Source organism: Coffea arabica, chromosome 6e, assembly GCF_036785885.1.
Source record: "Coffea arabica cultivar ET-39 chromosome 6e, Coffea Arabica ET-39 HiFi, whole genome shotgun sequence".
NCBI lineage: Eukaryota > Viridiplantae > Streptophyta > Magnoliopsida > Gentianales > Rubiaceae > Coffea > Coffea arabica.
Window position 1 is genome coordinate 15,115,138 of NC_092321.1, and position 23,168 is coordinate 15,138,305.

The following is a 23,168-nucleotide window of genomic DNA, read 5'->3' on the forward strand; positions in this document are numbered from 1 at the left end:
AAAGAAAACCTTAGAGAAGCCAATGGTTCCCAACTAAACATTCAATTCAAATTTTCAAATGTCCTAGTCCAATTTTCATCTGTATCCATTAAAGAAACTTTTCTTCTAACAAAAGACCTAACCAACAATGTCATACTTGGTACAACCCTTTTTATCAAACTTATTCCATATTTAACCACTGATGAGGGTATTATACCACAAAAATATGGCCAAGATGCTCTCTTACCCTTCTCCACACAAACAGTCAAAAAAATACTAAATTATTTATTAATCAAACACAGCCAAATCAATTTCTTGAAAAAAAAATTGCTTACAAAAGTATAGATGAACAGCTCAAAAAGTCAGAAATCTAGCAAAAAATTCAGAATCTACAAATAAGGATCCAAGGGATGGTCTGTGCAGAGGCTCCAAATGTATTTTGGGCAAGAAAACAACAAACTATCCATCTTCCTTATGAACCTGATTTTGAGGAAAATAATATTCCAATAAAGGTAAAACCTATACAGATGAATCAAGAATTATTCCAACACTGTCAAATCTCTATGGAGCTGTCTAGCATTCTATGTCAACAAACAATCAGAAATCGAAAGAGGAGTTTCGAAACTTGTAATCAATTACAAAGCTCTAAATAAATCTCTTCGATGGATCAAATATCCCATACCGAACAAAAAGGATTTACTTCAAAAGTTTTATTCTGCCAAAATATTCTCAAAATTCGATATGAAATCTGAATTTTGGTAAATACAAATTCATATTGCAGACAGATACAAGACAGCATTCACAGTACCATTTGGGCATTATTAATAGGACGTAATGCCATTTGATCTCAAGAATGCACCTTCAGAATTTCAAAGAATTATGAATAAGATATTCAGTCTTTAGTTCTCATTCATCATCGTCTATATTGATGATGTTCTAGTATTTTTAGAAAATATTGAACAGCACTTCAAACACCTAAACACTTTTCTTCATATTATCCAGAAAAATGGTTTTGTTGTGTTCCAAAAGAATATCAGCCTTTTTTAAACAAAAGTCTGGTTCCTTGGACATTATATTCACCAAGAAACTATTACCCCCATAAATAGGTCAATTCAGTTTGCCGATAAATTTTCTGAGCAAATTCTTGACAAACAACAACTCCAGAGATTTTTACGATGTCTAAATTATGTCTTAGCTTTCATTCCAAACCTTAGTAACATAGCAAAACCCTTATATGACAAACTAAAAATTACTCCACCCGTGTAGACAGATGTTCATATAGAAACAGTCGAAAAAAATAAAACCCAAATCAAAGCCATTCCCTATCTAGTTCTTCCAGATCCAACAACTCAAAAGATTGTGGAAATGGCTACTTCTGACTTAGGATATGGTGGTCTCTTTAAACAAATAAAAAATAATAAAGAACAAATAATTGCTTTTGCTTCTAAACATTGGAACAATCATCAACAAAATTATTCTACTATTAAAAAAAAATTTAGCAATAGTTTTATGTATTACAAAATTTCAGGCTGAATTACTAAATCAAAAGTTTTTACTTCGGACTGACTGTAAATCAACCAATAATGTTTTACAAAAAGATGTTAAAAATCTTATCTCTAAACAATTTTTACAAGATGGCAAGCAATATTTGATTTTGACATTGAATATATCAAAGGATCTTCAAACTCTATTCCTGATTATCTAACTCGTGAATTCTCAGATAAACCAGGGCCATCTTCTCAAATAACCAAACAAGACTCTTCGAATTCTTCCAATCATCCCAAACAGAAAAGAAATTTTCTTCAAACTTACCATCAGACAGGCTTCAAATCCTCTCTTCACCTCAACCTATATCCATTGTTACCCCTAAAACATGGGCTGATATAGCTGAAGAATAAAATGAAAAACAAGTATACTTTAACCGTTTCAAACAATGGACTGAATCATTAAGATATCAGTCTGAATCAATAAGATACCCTGTTTGGGATATACCGAACCATCTCAAAACAGCCTTACCCCAAAATATTAAGCCCAAACCACTTACTATTCAGGAACCCAAAACTCTGGCCAACTTTGAACCAAAAAACAAGGCCTCTAGCCAATATGTCAAATTGAGCACCCATGTCCCTATGGCCCAAACAAAACTCGATTATTGGCATGATGATCCAAACATACTGCCTCGAACTATTCTCCCAAACACTTATAATTTCATACCTCAAACCCTTACCAAGACACTAGAGTATTACAAACTCATTCTTACAGATTCAAAATCTTTGATTCTCAAGTCTCACCAGACAGAGATAAGAGACAAAAATGAAAATTCAACCGAAAAATACATCAATACCCATTTCAATGCCCAAATACTAAAAGTTATCAAATCATCAGAATGGGAAACAAACTTGAGTAAATCCAAACCTTTTACCACTATCTTTAATCTCCAGGTTATACCTGTTGGGACTATAAGACAGTATGGTTCTATGCTCTTTCTTTTCAAAACGATCTAAACCAGCATTCTTATCTCTTCTATTTTTTTAAAACAAACAAATATGATTTTTTCAGCATGATTTATAGCATGGTGGAAGGCACTTGGACCCAATTTGAAAACCTTTCCTCCAGATGTGAAACAAAGCTACAAAGTATTCAAAAAAGAGGTTGAACCTCCAAACAATTATATACCAAATAATTTGCATTTCTTTTCTATATTCTCGATAGTATGGGTCTACCAGTAAAAATATGAATATATACAGCAAACTCAGCTTTCGCCATTATGAGTTCGACAAGCATATTGAAAATGGTGGGCAACATTTAACAAAGATTTTATTCAACCTGCAAATATCCAAATCTGGTTCCAAAAGAATTCTCAGGAAATAAAGCCTGGACACAGTCAAACAAGTCAATTCTTGCAACAAAAGTCCATATCAACAGCCAAGTTAACTTCAATCACAAACAAACAGGAGTATGTTAAACAACTCAAAGAAATGCTTTTACAACTGGATCAATCAAATGCAGAAACTTCAAAAACAGAAGAAACCCCAAACTCTGAAGAAAATTTCGGAGAATACGAAAGGCAACAAAACGAAGACGATTATTATGAATTTTCTCACAAATTCCATAAAATCACAAACTGATACTCAAAACAAGAAAAATACATAAAATTATTCTCACTATAGTACCTAAAGTCACAATAGCAGTCCGGCAAATTACTGTACAAATACGGCAGCAAAAAGACAAACTATGCACTGTAGCGGTATTGTACATTGTTGCAAATAGTAAAAATCATGCAGCGGGTACTATAGCAACACAATTCACACACCACTTCTTCAAGACTACTTCTCTCTCTAGTTTGAAGAAATCTCTCCTCCTTCTCTCTACAATACAAACTAGTTCTTAGTTTTTAGTTTTTAGAATTCAAACAAGGAAGCAAGTCTTGAACAAGTTTCAAACTTTATAAGTTCTCTTACAAACTTTATATTCTATCTTATTTTGTCAAATGGTCGGCTAAGTCGCCTGATATTCATATTCATTTGTTTATTCTTATTTTGTTTATACTAACAATCCATGGCCGGTTATACCACCTAAACTAACTAGTGATAGTCCGACTGCGACCCATTTCCTAACTCTTATACTTTCTATTTTATTTATTTTCCTAGTTTAAGGGGTTAACCCCTCGTCCATATATATATACACACACACACACACATATATATGTACATATACATATACATACATATATATATACAGACATATATGTATATGCATACATTATATGTACATATATACATATATATGTGTGTGTGTGTGTATATGTACATATATACATATATATATATGTTTACACACGCATACACACATATATTCTTTTTTAGGCACAAAGTTAGGTTTTCCTTTTGCTTTTGCAAATTTGACAGAATATCTACAAATGAGAACTTTTACATGGATCTTTATGAGTGGTAGCTTTTAACGTGATGATACTTCAATACTGGGAAAGTAGTTTAAGTAGCTAGATTAAATAAACTTACAACCCCATTTTACAAATTAAAGCAAAAATTAAAGAACTTCAGACAGATGTTGCTTTTCCTATTAGTACAGTAATAATACATGCGAAGATTTTGTCCAAAAACATAATATTTTCCTCAATTCTCTAACTGTTCTTAGACATTCGGTCATTTTTTTTAAATGAGAGGTTTTAAATCCAAAATCTCCTACTTGTATTCCCTCTCCCCCTTACCATATAACCCAACCCCAACCCTCTCTAGCATTTGGTCGCTTATATATGCACATATCAATTTATATGTATTTATTTTGGTCTAAATCTAAAATGCATTTAATCTAGAATTGCTGTTATCTATATCATACTTCCATTTTTTAGCTCAATCATGTGCACAAATGACAGGTGCGGAACCTGTGCAATAATAAGTACCTACTCGAGAAAAATACAGATTTTGTATATAGCGGTGAGTAGGGTCGAATCCACAGGGACTGGGGATAATTCGTTTCTTCTAGAATCCAAAGTATGGGGGGTTCTTGGATTAAATGCTAACTAAAGAAATTAAATGCAGAAAATAATTAATTAGAAGAAATAACTTAGAGAAACTCTAGCCAAGGATACACTTCAGAAATGGTTCACGCACTGATCATTGATTCAAAAATAATTCCAACATTTATTACTAGAGTGGTTATAGTTGTCATACACGCGATAAACAACCAACCTTTCCTTACTTTCTCGATAGTTAAGGTACGACCGTTAACTATTTCTCTAACCCAAAAACAATCCTAGGTACGACCGTAGGATTTAATTTCTAGATTGCATTAATAATTAGAAAAGCCCAATCCTAACTAACAAACACGCTACGAGGGTTTGTTTAAGTTAGATCGTATGTTTCCCTGACATAAACCCAATTACGCCAGTTGCTACTGAGATAGAGATAACGAACAATTACGGATTCAATTACCCCTATTTAGCAAAATAGCCTATGTGAATAATTAAATATTGCGCACTAATCAATCATCCACACGAGCTATAACGGTTAAAAGCAGGAAATATATGAATACCAATAAATGAAGGAAGCAATTAAAATAAATTAGATCTCACAGTAATTGTTGAACCATATCTTCAGTTGTCCCCTTGACTAGAATTGAGAAGCTAGTTCTCCATTAATGGAGAACCAGCTGTGCAAAAGAGCTATTTGAAGTTTACAAGATTGTTCCTGGCCAAAATCGGCCAACTAGCCCAGGAATTAAAAAGTAATAAGAACAAAGCAATTGTGCTCTTTTATTTCTGCCGTGAAAAGAAGATCCGAATTTGTTGCTGGCTGAAGTCTTTATCACGCAGGATCCGGCTCTTTCTCTTCTTTGTATTTCGTTCCTCCCAAATTAGCCAAAACCCAAATACAAAGGTCCACCACCGTGGCTTTCTCTCGATGGTCCCCACCTAGCAAAGCCAAACAGAAATTCATGCCAAGCCAAGCAGACCTACTAGGAGTCTAATACTTCCCTCTTTTTCCTTTTGGTAGCCACGAAATTGAAGGAATTGATTTTCCTAATTTTTAGTTTTTTGAAACCAAATAGACTTCCTCCTACTGTTCCGTTAATAATCCACGTAGACTCCCTTTTGAATTAGAAAACTCTTGAAAAATCACATCTTTTATCTCTTTTTGCTCCACCTTCCTACAATTAGTACCAAATACCAAATATAAGTAAAATCAATCAATTAAAATAATGTTTGGCTAAAATCTAGGGAAAAATAATTATAAATTTAGCAACAAATTATGGCCTATCAATTTTCCCCACACCTAAACCATGCTTGTCCTCAAGCATGAGAACAACAAATCAAATAATCAAATTCAAACAATGGTATTATTCAAATCTTCTATTGCCAAGATACAATTAAAACACATGTTAAGTATTAGTGGCAATTTTCAAGAAATATCTCTCCAACTAGCTTTCAAGATCAAGGATTCTTTCAATTTATGACTAACTAATCTAAGAATATAAAATATTCAACCAGCATCCATAAGCAAATGGTTCAACTATTAAGCAAAATCTCAACATTAAAATTCAGGGATCAGTGGGTTAACAATTCATTCAAACACTTCCATATTTTTCACTATTAGCACATATTCTTTTCTAGAATATCCCCACACATGAATGATGAATTTTTTTTTTTTTTAGGGGGAACGCTTAGTTTTTAGCCATTCAAGCGTTTTGACGCGAACTCCGACATTGGCCATATGAAGGAGCCCGGTTACTCAGCCATCATCGCTTAAAAACCACATACTCATAGCTATCGTCGCTTTTTGACGCGAAAGTCGACATTTGTGGTGAAGACTCCCGGTTACTAGGCAACGATACTAGCGGAGTATAGCCTAATATTATTCATAAATAAGCACCAAAAATAAAATTAAATACCACACAAACCTGCTTCATTTCTTAAATATGGAGAACTAAAATTAATAGTTGAACCAATTTGCACAAAAAAAATGCTAGATAAATATTTACAATACTTAGAAAAGTTAACCAAAAAGTGCAAACGTCACAAAATCTCAAATATTCACCAAAGAGATACCCTTAAAATCAACCATGTCATACTCAACACCTTAAAGTGTAAAATCTTAGCAATAGAAAAATTTGAGACATCTAACCATCGTTTATTAGGAATAATCACAAATAAGCACAAAGATAGGCAAAAATTGGACAAAATTCGACAAAGTCAAACAAAAAATTCCAACAAAAATGCCTACACTTGCACTTTTTCAATAAAAAACCAATATACTACCCCCCCCACACCTAAATTTTGCATTGCCCTCAATGTAAGCAAAGAAAGAGCAAAACAGAGATATTGGGGCAACGACACTTCCCTTAAAACGGAGGAGGGCAGAACTGAACTACGGCTGGAGAGGGAAAGGCGGGCGGAGACCCACGTGATAGAGATGTTGTGCTCAATTCTGGGCCATCCCGCCCATGTGACGCTCTATCCGCTCCATACGAGTGTCCATGTGCTGCATCTGGAGCCGAAGGGCTGCAAGCTGGCTATCGGCGGACGAAGACGGTGGAGGTGCCGCAGAGGACAGTCCGGATAATAAATGATCCCCAGTCACAGCTCCCAATCACAAACAAGTGCAGAAACGGATAATAAACTCACCCCAAAAACTAATTAAACCTGTGAACGACAAAATTTTTGCCAAATACTACCAATTCAACCCAAAAATCAATTAATTAGATAAACATAGCAAAATTCCCCCCAAAACTAATTAAACAGGCAACTAGGGTAAAAATTTTCCCCAAATATCACTGGTTGGGCACAATGTTAACCAAATAATCAACAATCAGTCCACAGATATATCACAGCACCCAAACAAGCACAAATTTTCTGTCCTCAGCTAGCAAATCAAAAATTTGGCCTCAGCTAAGAAAGTAAAATTCTGGTATCAGCTAATAAAGAATTAGTAATCTGGCCTCAGCTACTTAGTGACGGAAAAATAAAGAAAGAATTCACCGGAGGGGTTTTGGCAACAACAACAGGTATAGTGGAAGAGGCAGAAGCGACGCGTGTGGGGCTCACGCCGGTGGCTAACGCGCACAAGGGCGCTCGGCTGCTACTGCTGATACTTGCTAAGCTCGGCTGGTGAAGTCCTTGAGAAGGGGCAAAGGAGGTCGCGCGCCTGCTGGGCTCGGTTGGAGGCGCGGCGGCGAGGGTCGCTCGTGTGGGTAGCCGCTGGTGGATGGCAGCTAGTCAGCAGTTGCCGCGGGCTGGAGGTGGCGATGGAGCTGCTGGAGTGGAGCTTGAGCTGCGCGAGGTGGAGGTGCACGTGAGCTGGGGCTAGGCGGCGGCGGCGCTGCTTCGGCGGCGCGCACTGGTGGCTGTGGCGAAGCTTGGAGGCTCGATGAGCTGTGGATGGCCTGGAGGCGCGACTTGGCCGCGGGAATGACGCACGCGCGAGGTGGCCTGGCTGGTGAAGGTTGATGGCAGAGGCACGCGGAGGAGATGGAGGCCTGGTTGCCGATGGAGGCAGCGGCGTCCGTGAGGCTGATCGTGCGGCACAGGAGGAGCAGCGGTGGCGAAGGAACTCAGCACGCTGTGGGTGGACGGCCGTGGGCAGGGGAGCAGCGGCGGACGGAGGCGACTGTCACGCGAGGGAGCGCGGCGACTGTGTCGCGCCCGTGGGTCTTCGACGGCGGTGGCTGTCGCGGCTACTCAGGCTGCTCGCTGGCGGAGTGACAAGGGAGAAGGGAGAGCGCGAGTGCGAAAGGAAAGAAGGAAAGGGGGAAAAACAGGGGAAGCGGCGGAGAAGAAGAAGAAAAGGAAATGAAAGAAAGAAAAGAGAGAAAAAGAAGAAAAGAGAAAAGGGAAATTTTTTTTTTTTTTTACTCAAGGAACCTCTGGCTTAGGCGTGGGCACGCCTAACTGCCCCTAGTCTTTTGACCATCCGTCAAAATTTTTTTTTTTTTTTTTTTATCCTTTAGCGTGACCACTTAGCATGGGCACGCCTAACTGCTGTAGAGTCCGCAGATCCTGAACGAAAATTTTTTTCCCTCAGGCGTGACCACCTGTGTGGGCACGTCTAACTGCTATAGAGTCCGCAGATCCTGAACGAAAATTTCTTTCCCTCAGGCGTGACCACCTGGTGTGAGCACGTCTAACTTCCACTTTCCTGTCACCAAGCAACAAATCATTAAATGCAACTAACACTTAACAAAAACTCCAAAAACATAAGAAAATTAAAACAAAAGCCTTGGGTTGCCTCCCAAGCAGCGCCTTTCTTTAATGCCTTTGGCTAGACATTGTCCTGTTTATTCATGGAGGATAAAATCGCGTAACTCGCTTCAGTGCTTCATCTTCTATGTGATCCTGATAGCCCTCGTAAATAGAGTAATTCTTGAGCACACGAGCTACGGTCTTCCATGGACCAGTAGATTGCGCCAAACAACCAAGTAATGACCTTAAATCTTCATTCACTCCTCCATCACAAGCACTTATTGGTTTGAGATATTTTGCCATCGTGACTCTTAACTTGTTCCTGTCATGAAACTCAAAATTTTCTGGTATAATAAAATCAATCTCACTAACAGAAATTAAAGAATAAGAGTCAGGAAAATATTGATCAAAAAATGGAGGAGATGTCACCGCATTTGGAGATTGTTCACTGGATTCATTCACTTGAACCATTTGATGTTGGGGTCTCAATTCTTGCGCTTCAACTTTCTTTTCAACTGCATCTTTAGATTCTTCTCCTTGAGACCCTTGCAATACCATGTCCTTTGTCAGAATAATTGCACTCTCATCTTCCTCATGGTTGATAATAGTCGGTGAGGGCAATTCTTCATAAATTGGAGAAATCAATTTGCTCATTTTAGATGCCCATTCACGCCTTCCTTCTTTCATCTCTTCACTCATCTTTTGTGTCTCCTGTTGAAGTTGATGTACCTCCTGTTGAATTTGATATGTGTTAGTAGCTATTAATTCAACTATTTCTTCAAGAGACATACCTGACATGGATGACGGTTCTTGAGACTCTAGCTGTTGAAAATCTAGTGGCCCTGTTGTATAATTAAACTGGAGTTATCCCACCATCCTTGATCATACCCGTTTGGATTAGGGTTATACCACGTTTGAGACCATGGTGAAAAATCTCCATAATTATTGAGTGGGACACTCAGATTATCTTGATATTCGGGGCACATACCGGTCGAATGATCCCTGGCATAACAAATTTCACAGGTTGCAGCAGCCATTCTTTCTCTAATAGAGTTTAGTGCCTCTAAATATGCAAACTTAGAAAAAAAATCAGTCTCATTGCCTTCCTCGGAAACAAAATCCAGTAAATCACCAAAATACGGAGTGTTAGAAGCCATAAACTATATAATAAAAAATAAGAGAAAAATAAATAAATAGAAATAAAAACAAGATGAACTCAAAAAGAAACAAATTAATCTGGCACCAGTCCCCGGCAACGGCGCCAAAAATTGACAGGTGCGGAACCTGTGCAATAATAAGTACCTACTCGAGAAAAATACAGATTTTGTATATAGCGATGAGTAGGGTCGAATCCACAGGGATTGGGGATAATTCGTTTTTTCTAGAATCCAAAGTATGGGGGGTTCTTGGATTAAATGCTAACTAAAGAAATTAAATGCAGAAAATAATTAATTAGAAGAAATAACTTAGAGAAACTCTAGCCAAGGATACACTTCAGAAATGGTTCACGCACTGATCATTGATTCAAAGATAATTCCAACATTTATTACTAGAGTGGTTATAGTTGTCATACACGCGATAAACAACCAACCTTTCCTTACTTTCTCGATAGTTAAGGTACGACCGTTAACTATTTCTCTAACTCAAAAACAATCCTAGGTACGACCGTAAGATTTAATTTCTAGATTGCATTAATAATTAGAAAAGCCCAATCCTAACTAACAAACACGCTACGAGGGTTTGTTTAAGTTAGATCGTATGTTTCCCTGACATAAACCCAATTACGCCAGTTGCTACTGAGATAGAGATAACGAACAATTACGGATTCAATTACCCCTATTTAGCAAAATAGCCTATGTGAATAATTAAATATTGCGCACTAATCAATCATCCACACGAGCTATAACGGTTAAAAGCAGGAAACATATGAATACCAATAAATGAAGGAAGCAATTAAAATAAATTAGATCTCACAGTAATTGTTGAACTATATCTTCAGTTGTCCCCTTGACTAGAATTGAGAAGCTAGTTCTCCATTAATGGAGAACCAGCTGTGCAAAAGAGCTATTTGAAGTTTACAAGATTGTTCCTGGCCAAAATCGGCCAACTAGCCCAGGAATTAAAAAGTAATAAGAACAAAGCAATTGTACTCTTTTATTTCTGCCGTGAAAAGAAGATCCGAATTTGTTGCTGGCTGAAGTCTTTATCACGCGGGATCCGGCTCTTTCTCTTCTTTGTATTTCGTTCCTCCCAAATTAGCCAAAGCCCAAATACAAAGGTCCACCACCGTGGCTTTCTCTCGATGGTCCCCACCTAGCAAAGCCAAACGGAAATTCATGCCAAGCCAAGCAGACCTACTAGGAGTCTAATACTTCCCTCTTTTTCCTTTTGGTAGCCACGAAATTGAAGGAATTGATTTTCCTAATTTTTAGCTTTTTGAAACCAAATAGACTTCCTCCTACTGTTCCGTTAATAATCCACGTAGACTCCCTTTTGAATTAGAAAACTCTTGAAAAATCACATCTTTTATCTCTTTTTGCTCCACCTTCCTACAATTAGTACCAAATACCAAATATAAGTAAAATCAATCAATTAAAATAATGTTTGGCTAAAATCTAGGGAAAAATAATTATAAATTTAGCAACAAATTATGGCCTATCAACAAAAGAATCAGCATCCATGTTCTTTCATGTTACTCTTTATCTGTTTGCTTTTGAATTTGGTTAATCAAATCAACAATTATTCTTGAATCCTTTAAGTAGGTTTACTAGCTTAGTTTTATAAGAAATATCAAACGTATCTTTTTTTTTCTTTCTTGCATCACTTTCATTGGAGTTAATTTGTTCATTTGACGTTTTGCGCACAGTTGTACTCATTCTTCTGTATAGACCCATAATTAGCTTATAAAAGTTTTAAAAATCTCTTTCTAATGCAAGATCTAAGGTCATAACATAGACTGGTATATTTGCACATTCAACCTACTTTTAACAATTTATAATTTTGAAATCTGTTACTTTCTTAAATTTGAGCTTATAGATTAGAGAGCTTATATATGTTTTTTTCCGGGTTAATTCCACTTTGTCCCCCCAAACTTTGGACGATTACCCACTTAAGTCCCTAAACTTCAAAATGAGACACTTAAGTCCCTAAACTTATAAATACCTCTCACTTAAGGAAAATTGTTAACAAATCCTGAATGCCGTTGGTGGTCGAAGTGTCCTATTTTATAAGGGTTTAGGGATTTAAGTATCCCATTTTATAAGTTCAGGGACTTAAGTGGGAGGTATTTATAAGTTTAGAGACTTAAGTGTCCCATTTTGAAGTTTAGGGACTTAAGTAGATAATCGTCCAAAGTTTGGGGGGACAAAGTGGAATTAACCCGTTTTTTTCCTTGTTCCAAATATTAAAAGGTTATTCTACAATTAGTCTTGAATTGATATAGTTGTGCATCACTTTCATTGTACTGTTTCATTTTAACAACTACTGCACAAATGATATATTATATAGAATAGGAAAAGATGTTATTATGAAAATAATGAAAATTTAAGATCACAGTATGCTGATACTCAAATACATAATGGAGACCAGCCATAGGTGGATAAATAGTTTTGCTTTGGGACATTTTGGGTGTTCCATTAATTGCACCATGATATAAGTACAATGAAGGAGGCTTGTTTTGTTTTGATTTTTACCATCGCAAATTACATTAGAATGAATTATACAGTATAACAAAAATCTAAGACTACATTGTACTTCCACCCAAAAGCTACTAACTCTCGCCATAATTAATATTTAAAGAGTAGTAGAGAATATAAAACCAGAATTGAAAAAAAAAAAAGTAGTATTTAGTTTCAAGCATTCAACTTCAAGATTCTTTTAAGGCTCGTGTTTCCGTTAAAGTACCTAAGCAATGAAAACAGAAAAGAATTAATGAAAACTTTGTGGTGGGAAAAGTTAACTAATTAAATGGCATCCTTTTTATGATTTAAAGCATTACAATAATTAAGATGCTGGAGTAATCTTTTGATTAATTAACCATCCTTTCTTTCAATAGTTATCGCGTTAAATATACTTCACTTAAGTTCTTGATTTTTGCTATACTTTATTTTGATCCGAGAAGAATGATTTTTTTCTTGTAAATGAAAATTTTTTGAATGTAGGATCTCCTATTACCTATCGTCGAACTTTATCATCCGAGCCAACTTTCTCTATGATTTGAGCCAACGTCAAGTGGAAGAGAAAGTCATAAAATGCACATAGCATTTATTCAACTTTGATTGAGGAAAAGCCCAATTAAGAACAACAAAATTTTGGCCCAAAAAAAAAAGAAAATGAAAGAAAGAAAGAACAACAATAAGTCATTTCAAAAGTCAATATTATCTAGGTTGCCAATTTCGACTACAATAAGAAAGAACAATGAATATTATCTGGGTTGCCAATTTTGACGGCCATATCTTAAGCTTTTTTTTTTTTTTTTTTTTTTTTTTTTTGAGCAACCATATCTTAAGTTTGTTGATTGAGTTACTCATTTCATAGCTCCTTTTCGCCTTCAACAAGTCAATAGCCCATTTGCTAGAATATTTACACACTGGAGAAGGCAGTAGTCGATCTCAATCTCAGGTAAAAATGGTTTTTTGGGAGAGCAAAAATTTAAAAAAAAAAAAAAAAAAAAGGAACAGAACAAAACAATACTCAATATCAAACTTGCATCTCTTGAATTTTAAAGAACTTTTCTTTTTCCTTTTTGCTGAATGAATTTTTACTCGGTTACTAGCAAAAATACATAACATACACAATATTGGAGGTTGCATAACCCACCATATTGCAGACATGTAAAGTCAGAGTTTAGATGAAACGTCAAGTCAAATGTATATAATAGTAAAGACCAAAAGGTCTGGAAGTAATCCCACAGATGAAAATGTTCCAGAATAGACAACAGTCAGCGATTACAAATCCCAACTCCTAGGCAACTAGTGACTGTTTGAACCAAATGATGCAGCCAATTGATGGATCTATTCACAAGGCTTCATGTCAGATGCAACATTTTGTTTCTCCAACACTAAATGCAGTGTAAATTATATTACAATACGGCACAGAATTGTTTAAATTAGAGTACAAAGTAAAGGGATTTATGCTGCCTTCAGAAAAGAAAAAGGTATCAAGAAACTGAATTGGAGGTACTTTTCAACAAGAATAAGCATAGCAAAGCCTCTATGAAATTTGGTAGGAAACAAATGAACATACAACACATACTCCTTGCTGTTTTCTAAGCATTTACATGCATATTTCTTTCTGTTCTCTAGCTTTTCTGGAGGGCACCTATTTCCAGACAAAAGATGCATATTTCTGAGGAAAGGCATTCAAAATGAGAGTAAATTCAAGCAATATGTACAAAAGGGGGAAAAAGAACTATTTTTCATTTCAATCCAAGTTCAGAAATGAACTGAACTTTCACCAGAAGATGATAATTCTTTGCTTGCTAAGCTATTCCTTGAGTTGATGGACTGAAGTGCTTTCAGGACTTCAGACATACGTGGCCGTTTCTCTGGCACCACATTGGTGCATTGCACAGCAATCTCCAGGACTGCCAGCATTGCTTGTTGGCAGTTTTGTGAAATCTTTGGGTCAAGAAGTTGAACTGCCCCATTTTTTAAGTTGATCTTTCTTCTTACCCATTTCACAACATTGAGGGAGTCCATAGCTGCTGGTTGCTCTGCTTGACGGCCAGTAACAAGCTCTAAGAGGATGACACCAAAGCTGTATGCATCCGACTGTTCTGTAGCTTTTTTCGTATGACCATATTCTGCAAATAAAAATAGATACAAACGAGAAAATTGAATGGTTAACTTGTCTATTTATGTTTTGAAGTACCAACTAACAATAGATAAAGAACAACAACAATTGTTATTAAAACTAGCAGAAATTTTCGAAGTTAATTGAGAAGAAACTACATTTATGCGACTAGAGAGTGAAGTTACTATGATTCCAAATATTAACTAGAGATGTGCACTGACTAGCTTGTCAGTGGTGCACTATATCGAAGAACTCGAATGATTAAGGTTGCAGAAAGCTGAAAATTTGCTGAAGCTACTTAATCAAGAACTGATCAGATACTTGTCGTCCTATATAATTCTTCACTGGTAAGGTAGTATTTCAGTTCATAGAACAGACTACATGGCATTCATCTAACAACTGGAATTTAGAAATCACCTCTATGTTAGATGTACCCGAGGGACAAACACTAGTAAATCATCAAGACAAGATTTTTCCAGGAACTTTTGTTCAAGTCACATGCTTGATAGCATGCCAGACACAACTTGCACCGTATAGAAATGAATCACATCAGCTGCAAACTCAAGTTCCTCAAACAGCATTTACAAGACAATTAACGCAAGTAGCACAATCAGAACAAATGGATCATAGTAAAGAGTTCTAGACCATTTCAGTACCTGGTGGAATGTAACAAGACTTCTCAGATCCCGATGCCAGGGATAGCTGATATGCAGTTTCACCAACAATTCTATCCAGAGCAAAATCTGTAAGCTTTGGTTCAAAATCAGCATCAAGAAGAATATTTCTTGACTTAATGTTCCTATGAAGCAAACGTGGAAGATAATCCTGGTGAAGATAAGCCAATCCTTGAGCAACTCCAATAGCTATCCTCAACCTAATGGTCCAAGGTAGCTGAGAGTCGGGTTTTCTGATTACATCACCAAGACTCCCTCTTGATATATTCTCATAAATCAACAAGAGGGAATCATCATTGTGGCAGAAGCCTAGAATTTTAACAATATTTCGGTGCCTAATCTTGGCCAAGGTTTTAACCTCTGTCTTCAAAGCTTTGAAAGATTGACTTCTGAAATTCTCCAATCTCTTTACAGCAACGCTCTCTCCATTCGGTAAGTTTACGATATAGACTTGTCCAAAAGCTCCACCATCTCCTCTAGCAGCCTTTTCATCCATAGCCATTATCAAATCATGCTCATTAATTCTCATAGGATAAAAGAAAACCGACTTCCAAGCATCCATTTGAGATTTTTGCTTGTGGGATTGTCTCAATACGTAGACTCCAAAAGCAACAATGGCTACCACAAAAACCAAAGCTATTGAGCTCAGTGCACCAGTTAATTTTGAAAGATTAGCTGTTCTGTGCCTAGACTGGTCATCCGAACAAGTATTTGGCAATCCTGGACCACATAGATCAGGATTTCCTTGCAAAAAGGAAGCAGGAAGGCCAGAAATCAGTGACAATGGAACTCTACCAGACAGCCTATTAAAGGACACATTGAAGAGAGCAAGCTTCAAGTTCTGAAGGCCTCCCGGAATTGGACCAGAAAGGTTATTGTGGGAAAGATCCAGGTAAGTCAACACAGGCAAGTCTGCTAGTGATTGTGGTATTTCACCAATAAGATTGTTATCAGCCAGAGATAGTGAGACTAACTTCCTACACTTCTTAACTTCAGGAAATCCCCCTGAAAGGTAATTATGGGAGAAATTCATGATACTCATCACAGGTGAATCACAAAAGTTTGGAGGAAGCTCGCCATATAACTTATTCTGGGATGCAGAAAATCTATACAAGCTGCTTACCAGCCCAAGACCTTGAGGAACTTTACTTACAAAGCTATTATTATCAATTTGAACTTGCTCCAGCAGAGTAGCTTTTGATATTGAATCAGGTATCTCTCCAGAAAATCTATTGTTCTCAGCTCTAATGAGCTTCAATTTGGGCAAAGACCATAACCAAGAAGGAAAATTCCCAGTAAACATGTTGTTCTGAACCTGAAATCTCTCAAGGCTGCTGCATTCTTTAATCAAGTCATTGGGTATTGAACCATTAAATGAATTGGAATATAGACCTAGATTTGCAAGATCTTTAGCCTCACATATCCCATTTGGAAATGGCCCAAAAAGCTTATTTTGTGAAACATCAAAAGAAACCAAATTTGGTAGAAACATACCAATTGGAGGCAAGCTGCCAGTCAGATTATTAACAGACAGGTCTAAAATGGATAAACTTTTTAAACCCTCGAAAATATTTGGGATTTGACCATAAAAGCCAGAGCTTTGTAGCAAAAGCATCTCAAGCTTATTAAGCTTACCGATATCGGCTGGCATCTCACTCAGCAAGAAAGGATTTTGAGATATATCAAGAACCACAAGCTCACTGCAATTTCCAAGAACCATTGGAACACTACCTGTAAGTAAGTTTCCACCCAAGTTGAGAACTTGAAGGTTATTAAGTAAGCCAATGCCTTCTGGGATTTTTCCTTCAATGTGGTTTCTGCTGAAATCAAGCACTTTCAGGAACTGGAACTGAGAAATCTGTTCTGGGATTGTGCCCCAGATGAGATTGTTACTGATATTCAAGGTTTCCAAAGAAGCACATTGTGAGAGATGCAAGGGGATAGCTTGGTTGAAGAGATTGTCAGCAAGGTTGAGGTTGGTGAGATTAGGAAGCTGACATATAGATGGTGAGATTTCACCGGAGAGATTCATGCTCTGGAGGTCAATGAAGTAGACATTCTGAGGAAATGTATTTGTGCAAGTGACTCCAGTCCAGTTACAATGATGAATGGCTGTGGTGTTGGACCAACTAGAAAGAGTGTTCGAAACATCTTCAATTGAGTCCTTGAATGAAAGAAGAATATCTGCTTCAGATGAAGCAGAGGCCAAGAGGAAGAATGAGAATGAAAAAGAGAGGAGAACAAAACACCTGCTGAAGATAGCCATTGGAAACAGAATGAAAGATTGGCTAAAGTGTATGCTATCAGAAAGTTTCTCTCTACAATCAGTGAAGTACCGAAGTGTAAGTAGTGAAGGGAGGATGAGAGTCTGTGACTGAGGGAAGTGCAATCTGTACTCATTTGTCAAAATGACAGTGAAAGGTAACCTTGGCTTTGTCTTTCCTTGTCAAACGAAAACCTCATGAATTTTGACTCTTGTAGATGGCATCTATGGAAAGTAAAGCCAAGAAGTCAATGATGGTTAAACTTTTGATTTTTAGGCCACAAAAAAAAATATTTTTTTTCTTTTAATGTTTGCTTTGGCATTTTCTTTTTCTAGTCTAACTCTAACATAATGCATTGCGTAATGATTGTACCGTTTTTTCAAAGTTTGGGAAGTTATATACAATGGATCAATATAATAATGATAATCAGGTATTGTATTCTTTTTTATTTTAAAAAAAAAAAAAGATAATTAGGTATTGCGTATTCATCTCGTTTGTTAATTTCTTACAGTGTATTAAAATCGTGTTTACTTACTTAACTTACCTCATAATCTGTGGTTTACGACAATATGAATTTGAAATCAATTCCATTTTATCTTTATTATTTTCTAAACTTATTAGATAAAGTGATTTTTTTTAAAATTTTGATGTGTCTATCACCTGAAGTTACTCATTTACACGATACCATCTTCCAGATTCAACTCTTTGGTTAAAACATCACTTCTGAGTTGAGTTCTGAGGGGCCTCTCTGTGGTTTTTTCTTGGCTTCGGCAGGAGCCTTCACTTCGATGGGAATCCAAGAAAACTCAACCGGATCAGTTCAGTAGTTAGTTTGTGTATTTAATTATTCAATTATTTAAGAAAAAGTAAATACCCCTTTGGATTGCAATTTTTTTAATATTTTTTATATAAAAAAAATATACTATAATAATGTGATGTATATAAAGTAAAATAATAATTTTTGAATGTGTCTAGAGAACATTTAAAAAAAAAAATTTGTTCACGAAAACTCACAATCCAAATGGATTTATCTGGTTATTACCTATTGAATCAATAGTCAATACTACTATACTACTACTAATGCCAAACAACTAAAAAATTGGTCTACTAATAAGTCTTCAAACCAATTTCAAGCTTTCTAATTTACCTCCTGCAAAAGTTTTTCTTTTTCTTTTTTTTTTTGGTTTGTTGTTTAGCTTACAACAAATAAAAATTCAATCTCTGTATGTGTTTTAAACTGTCTCTCTGAAACTAAATACCAAATGCCTCACAAATTTGGTACTCAAAAATAATATCAATTGTCCATGCTTTTGAATAATATAATGTTGAAAAGAAGTAATTGTCTAGTACACTTAACTATTACAAAAGAAATGTTTAAATTAATATTTATTCTTTCTTTTATGTAAATTCAGTAAATTTGGAAACTCTAAAAATTGGAATTGCTAGAAAACAAAGAACGTTTCACAAACACGTTAAGGTGAAATAATCAATGGATCATATTGGATTGCCATTTTTCTAAAAAAAAAAAATTTACGCTTTCTATGAAAATATTTCTCAATCATTTTTTAATCTCACACACGCCACTTTTTATCTTACACACATCAAATGGCTACAATATTTTTTTATATAAATTTCAGAAAACAATAATCCAAACGGGCTCTAATAATAAATTTGATTATCTGATTTCTCACTTAAAACTGAAAATGCCTATGGGATAAAAAGTGGCTGGCAAATTGGTATAACCGTACGAGTACTGCAAAAAAAAAAAAAAAAACACAAATTTACCAGAAGGGTAAAAGGACCCAAGTTGATTGGCGGTGGCATGGGGCTGTGCTTTGAAACCCGTGACTCGGTTATTATGGTTGGGTTCCGAGTTCTGATCAGAGCAGACCGAGAAGACGACAGAATTAAACCACCCCCATGAATGCTTCCATTAAAGGACCTTTGTATGCTTTCTACCTTCTCTTTTTTTTTTTAAATCAAGGACCCTTGTATAATTGTATCCTACTACTGCATGTTTCACTCATTACACACATCGAGCATGAAGTTTCTCATAATTATGAACACCCTCATTATTTTACTCGTTTCTACATAAAAACTCTCATGGAAAAATGCATTAGTAATTATAAGTTACACCCTACATGTAAATGTCATAGAATTGGATACTATAGAGATTTAAAATTAGAACAAAATAGTTAAAAGCAATTTCAAGAATCTATGAATAAGTTTAAGCTATTGTACTTAGGAGGAGGTATGAGTTGGATAGTACGAAAGAACAGAATGTAAGCGAGAGATTTTGAATTCGTAATTTTTCACTTGAACTGAAAAAATGGTATTGTAATTAATTGCATGAATCGATAAGACATCATTATCATAAAATAATAAATCTCAAAGAATATCAGACTTTAACTAATGTTACCATGTCTAAATCTTGTGCTAGTATCCTTTGGATACGGTAATTGAAGGCATTAACTATACTCAGTAAACAACAAATTAGAGAAGTAGGTTACATTGCAATTCTTGAAAGAGTGATGTTCTTCCTCCCAAATTGGAAAAAAAAAAAAAAAAAAAAAAGCGTTCCATTTAGTTTTATGAAGACATGTTCCTATTCATGACTTTTGCAAATTGGTTGAGATGGGGCCATCACCATGCATGGGTAAATTGCAACTTGCTTGCTGGCATCAAAGGTTAGAATTGAAGAAGGATGGGACATCAAATTCATGAGATCGAAGAAAAATGCAGTGAATTTCAGGTTCTCTTGCTGGCATGCCATGATGGCGTTAGATCCGCATGTCGTAGGGAAGAGAGAAAGCCTATTCAATTAATCCATGGTGTCTTGATTACCATGCACGTGCTTGTTCAAAGGGGTTAGTACTAACTTCTATGATTATTAATCATTCTACTCATTTGAATTTCCACACCAAAATCCTCCCCAACCCTAAATTACTTGCTGCTTTTCTTTTTGCTTTTCACTAATGAAAATCTTGCTCCAATCTTCGATATAAAGCTTCTTTTGAGTCTGAAGTTTGTATTTCATAGCCTCTCAATGGTGTTTGAATTGTAATTTTTTAGAGTTTCAGTAGAAAAATAAATATTCTGTATCAATTCAAAATATGTGAAATAATAAAGATATAACTAAAAAATATGATCATGAAAAATGTAAAAAATTCTCTTTGAAAATTTACAATCCAAACAAGTTACTAGAAACAAGCAGTATGCCTCTTCTAATTCCAACTACACTTACTCACAGGATAAGCATTTTTATGCTTTCCCCTCCTTTTTCTCACGGAGGGTGGGACGTCAAAAAAGGGAGAAAGAAAGCATAATGAAGATGTTGAGAGGAACTCTCATTCTAAAACAAGAAACAAACACCCCTAAGTCCTATTCACTGGCATGTGTGATCCTCAGTAATGTTATCTAGTTTTTCTGCAAAGACCGCAGGGTTTATTTGACAAATAAGTTTTTTGCAAAGTTTGTCTGCTACAAGTTTATTAACAATTTTAACTACAATAATCTTTAAAAACTTTTCAAAATTTTTGAAGTGTTTAAACTATACACTTCAAAAAAATTTTCTATAATTTTTACAGTAAGTTATAGTAAAATTTTAGATAAACATCAAAAAACTCATTTACCCCAAACGGGCCTGCATTGCTTCAAGAAGAGTCAGGTCTGGCTTAAACTTCTCCGGGTCCGTCAAAAGAATTTACCTCTGGAAAGCAGAAAAATTCCACCAAATTTCACACTTTCTCTAGATGAACTGGCAGAATTGAAAAAGTTCTCATGCCTTTTTCACTGCAAAAGCAGCAATCTTACCTGGTCCTGGAGGATGGCTCGACGGATATTGGAAAGGAATCTACACAACAAGAAAGACAATAATGTCTACGTGGGTTAAAAAACAAGTTGACTTTTTATTCTGGAATATCAACTTTTAACCTCTGCTGCAAAGATCTAAGACAACATTTCATGTCACGTCACATCAGTAAATGTTCCTTTCTACGAGAGATTCTTCGTTCTCAGATTACAGAAAAGATGATCACGTGAGCTCCTGCGTTGATAAATGCTTTATTTCGTCATTTTCTGCAGGTACTTGAAAATACATAATAATTTTACTGCTAAAGAAAAAGGATTTTTATTAAAGGCAAAATCATTTTTTTCATATTTCATCAAATAAATTTTTTCGACCTTCACTTTTAAATTTTTAATTTTACTTCCCTCGCAAATTTAAGTTAGTAAAATTTGATCACAATATTTTCGACCACTTTTTAGTCTGAAATTATTACATGACCCATATGCAGCTATATTTTATGTATAAAAAGGTCAGATTCTACATATTTTAGTGATAAAATTAAATATAAATTTGGCCCAATCCCACGTTTTTAGAAAAAAAATGAATATGATTCACATCGACTCTTATTTTTTTTAAGAACAAAAATGAATATAGATCAAATCATTTGTTTAATAACAGATAGGATCTAACTTCTTCCTCCCTAAAAATAATGATCATCTATATATCACGTGCTAGATTCGAGGTAAAAAATGGTCAAAAACTAGGTTTGGACTAAATTTTATTGATTTGATTTTGTAAAAAACGTAAATTTACTATTTTATAAGCGAAGAACGAAAAAATTCATTTGGTGAAATGTGATGTACGTTTTGAACAATTTAGTAAATAAAGATGGCAACAAAAGAATCCCCCTCCCCAACTTCACACAACTCCCCGACTCCACCCCTATTCCTTCTACCCTCGTCTTGCTCTGTTCTCGCCATGAATATCCATTTTATTTTATATTTTTCAAATGGTGATGTAATTGAGCCCAAAAATAGCATGTTTAGTGATGTGTTTAAACCTAACAAATCAATATTAAAATATTAATTAGAAACTCCTCTAAACTACAAAATTAGTTGTGACACTACTACATTAATAGCTAATTTGGGAGTTTAGAAAAGAAAAGAAGAGAAAGGGTAAATTAAAAAAGAAAAGAAAGGATGGGAAAGATCCAAGTTTCTATCTAAATTGTTTGGGAGTTTTAAGAAAGAAAAGAAGGTAAATAGTTTTTTTTTTATTTTGGTTTGGGAGTTGAGTACAAATGAAATGAAAAAATATTCAAACAAGTTACTTTACAAATATGCCTTTTCTATAAAGTGAAAGGAAGTATTTTAGTGAGGGTTTTGTAATGGGGGGACTTATCGAGAATTAAAATTTTTGTATCAGGATTCTAAGGATAGTTTTATCATATTTGAAAATTCACTTAAGACTGCCACATTTCCCTTCCCTTTCTAACCAATTTTGGCCGGCAAGTTTTCCTTTACATGGAGTGAGATGAAATCTTTCCAAATCTTTTCTTTTCCTTCACATATTTGCTTCCAAACAATGAAAAAACTTTATTATCCTTTCCAAATCTTTTTTTACTTTTTATTTTCTTCCTCCCAAACTAGCTATAAAGCTTTATCTCGAATTTGACAGCAGCAGATCATAGCACAACTTTCAAACCTGTCTTTTCACATACCACAATTTACTGTTAAACGTCAATAAACAAGCAAAGCGCACCGCTTACCTAAAACTATAAGCATAAATAATTATATACAAAAGAGGAAACTTTCCAGATAGCTCCTAAACTATTGTGTTTTGTACGATTTTTGCCTCTCAACTATAAATTGTCACAAATAAGCCCTTAAATTTTAAAAATGCTCAGTTTAAAGACTTTCGTTAATTTTGACCGTTAAAGGTGATAGAATTAGGGCCAAAACCGACCAAACAAAAAA

The 23,168-nt window shown here is 35.4% G+C and overlaps 1 protein-coding gene across 1 annotated transcript; it reads right to left on the bottom strand.

Annotated features, from left to right (window-relative positions):
- Positions 1–13,845: 13,845 nt before the first annotated feature.
- On the bottom strand, positions 13,846–17,554 carry LOC113697226 (probably inactive leucine-rich repeat receptor-like protein kinase At5g06940). Its single transcript, XM_027216746.2, has 2 exons — positions 15,124–17,554; positions 13,846–14,477 (listed from the first exon to the last, which is right to left on the bottom strand). Exons 1-2 carry the CDS (start codon positions 17,405–17,407, stop codon positions 14,107–14,109), a joined length of 2,655 nt encoding a protein of 884 aa, XP_027072547.2. The 5' UTR covers positions 17,408–17,554; the 3' UTR covers positions 13,846–14,106.
- Between the last annotated feature and the right edge of the window lie 5,614 nt (positions 17,555–23,168).

Bases quoted from the DNA above. Each gene is read 5' to 3' on its own strand.
- LOC113697226 (XM_027216746.2), bottom strand. From the start codon at position 17,407: ATGGCTATCTTCAGCAGGTGTTTTGTTCTCCTCTCTTTTTCATTCTCA. The intron at 14,478-15,123 runs GTACTGAAATGG...TTTTATTTGCAG, and splicing joins GTCTTGTTACATTCCACCAG to AATATGGTCATACGAAAAAA.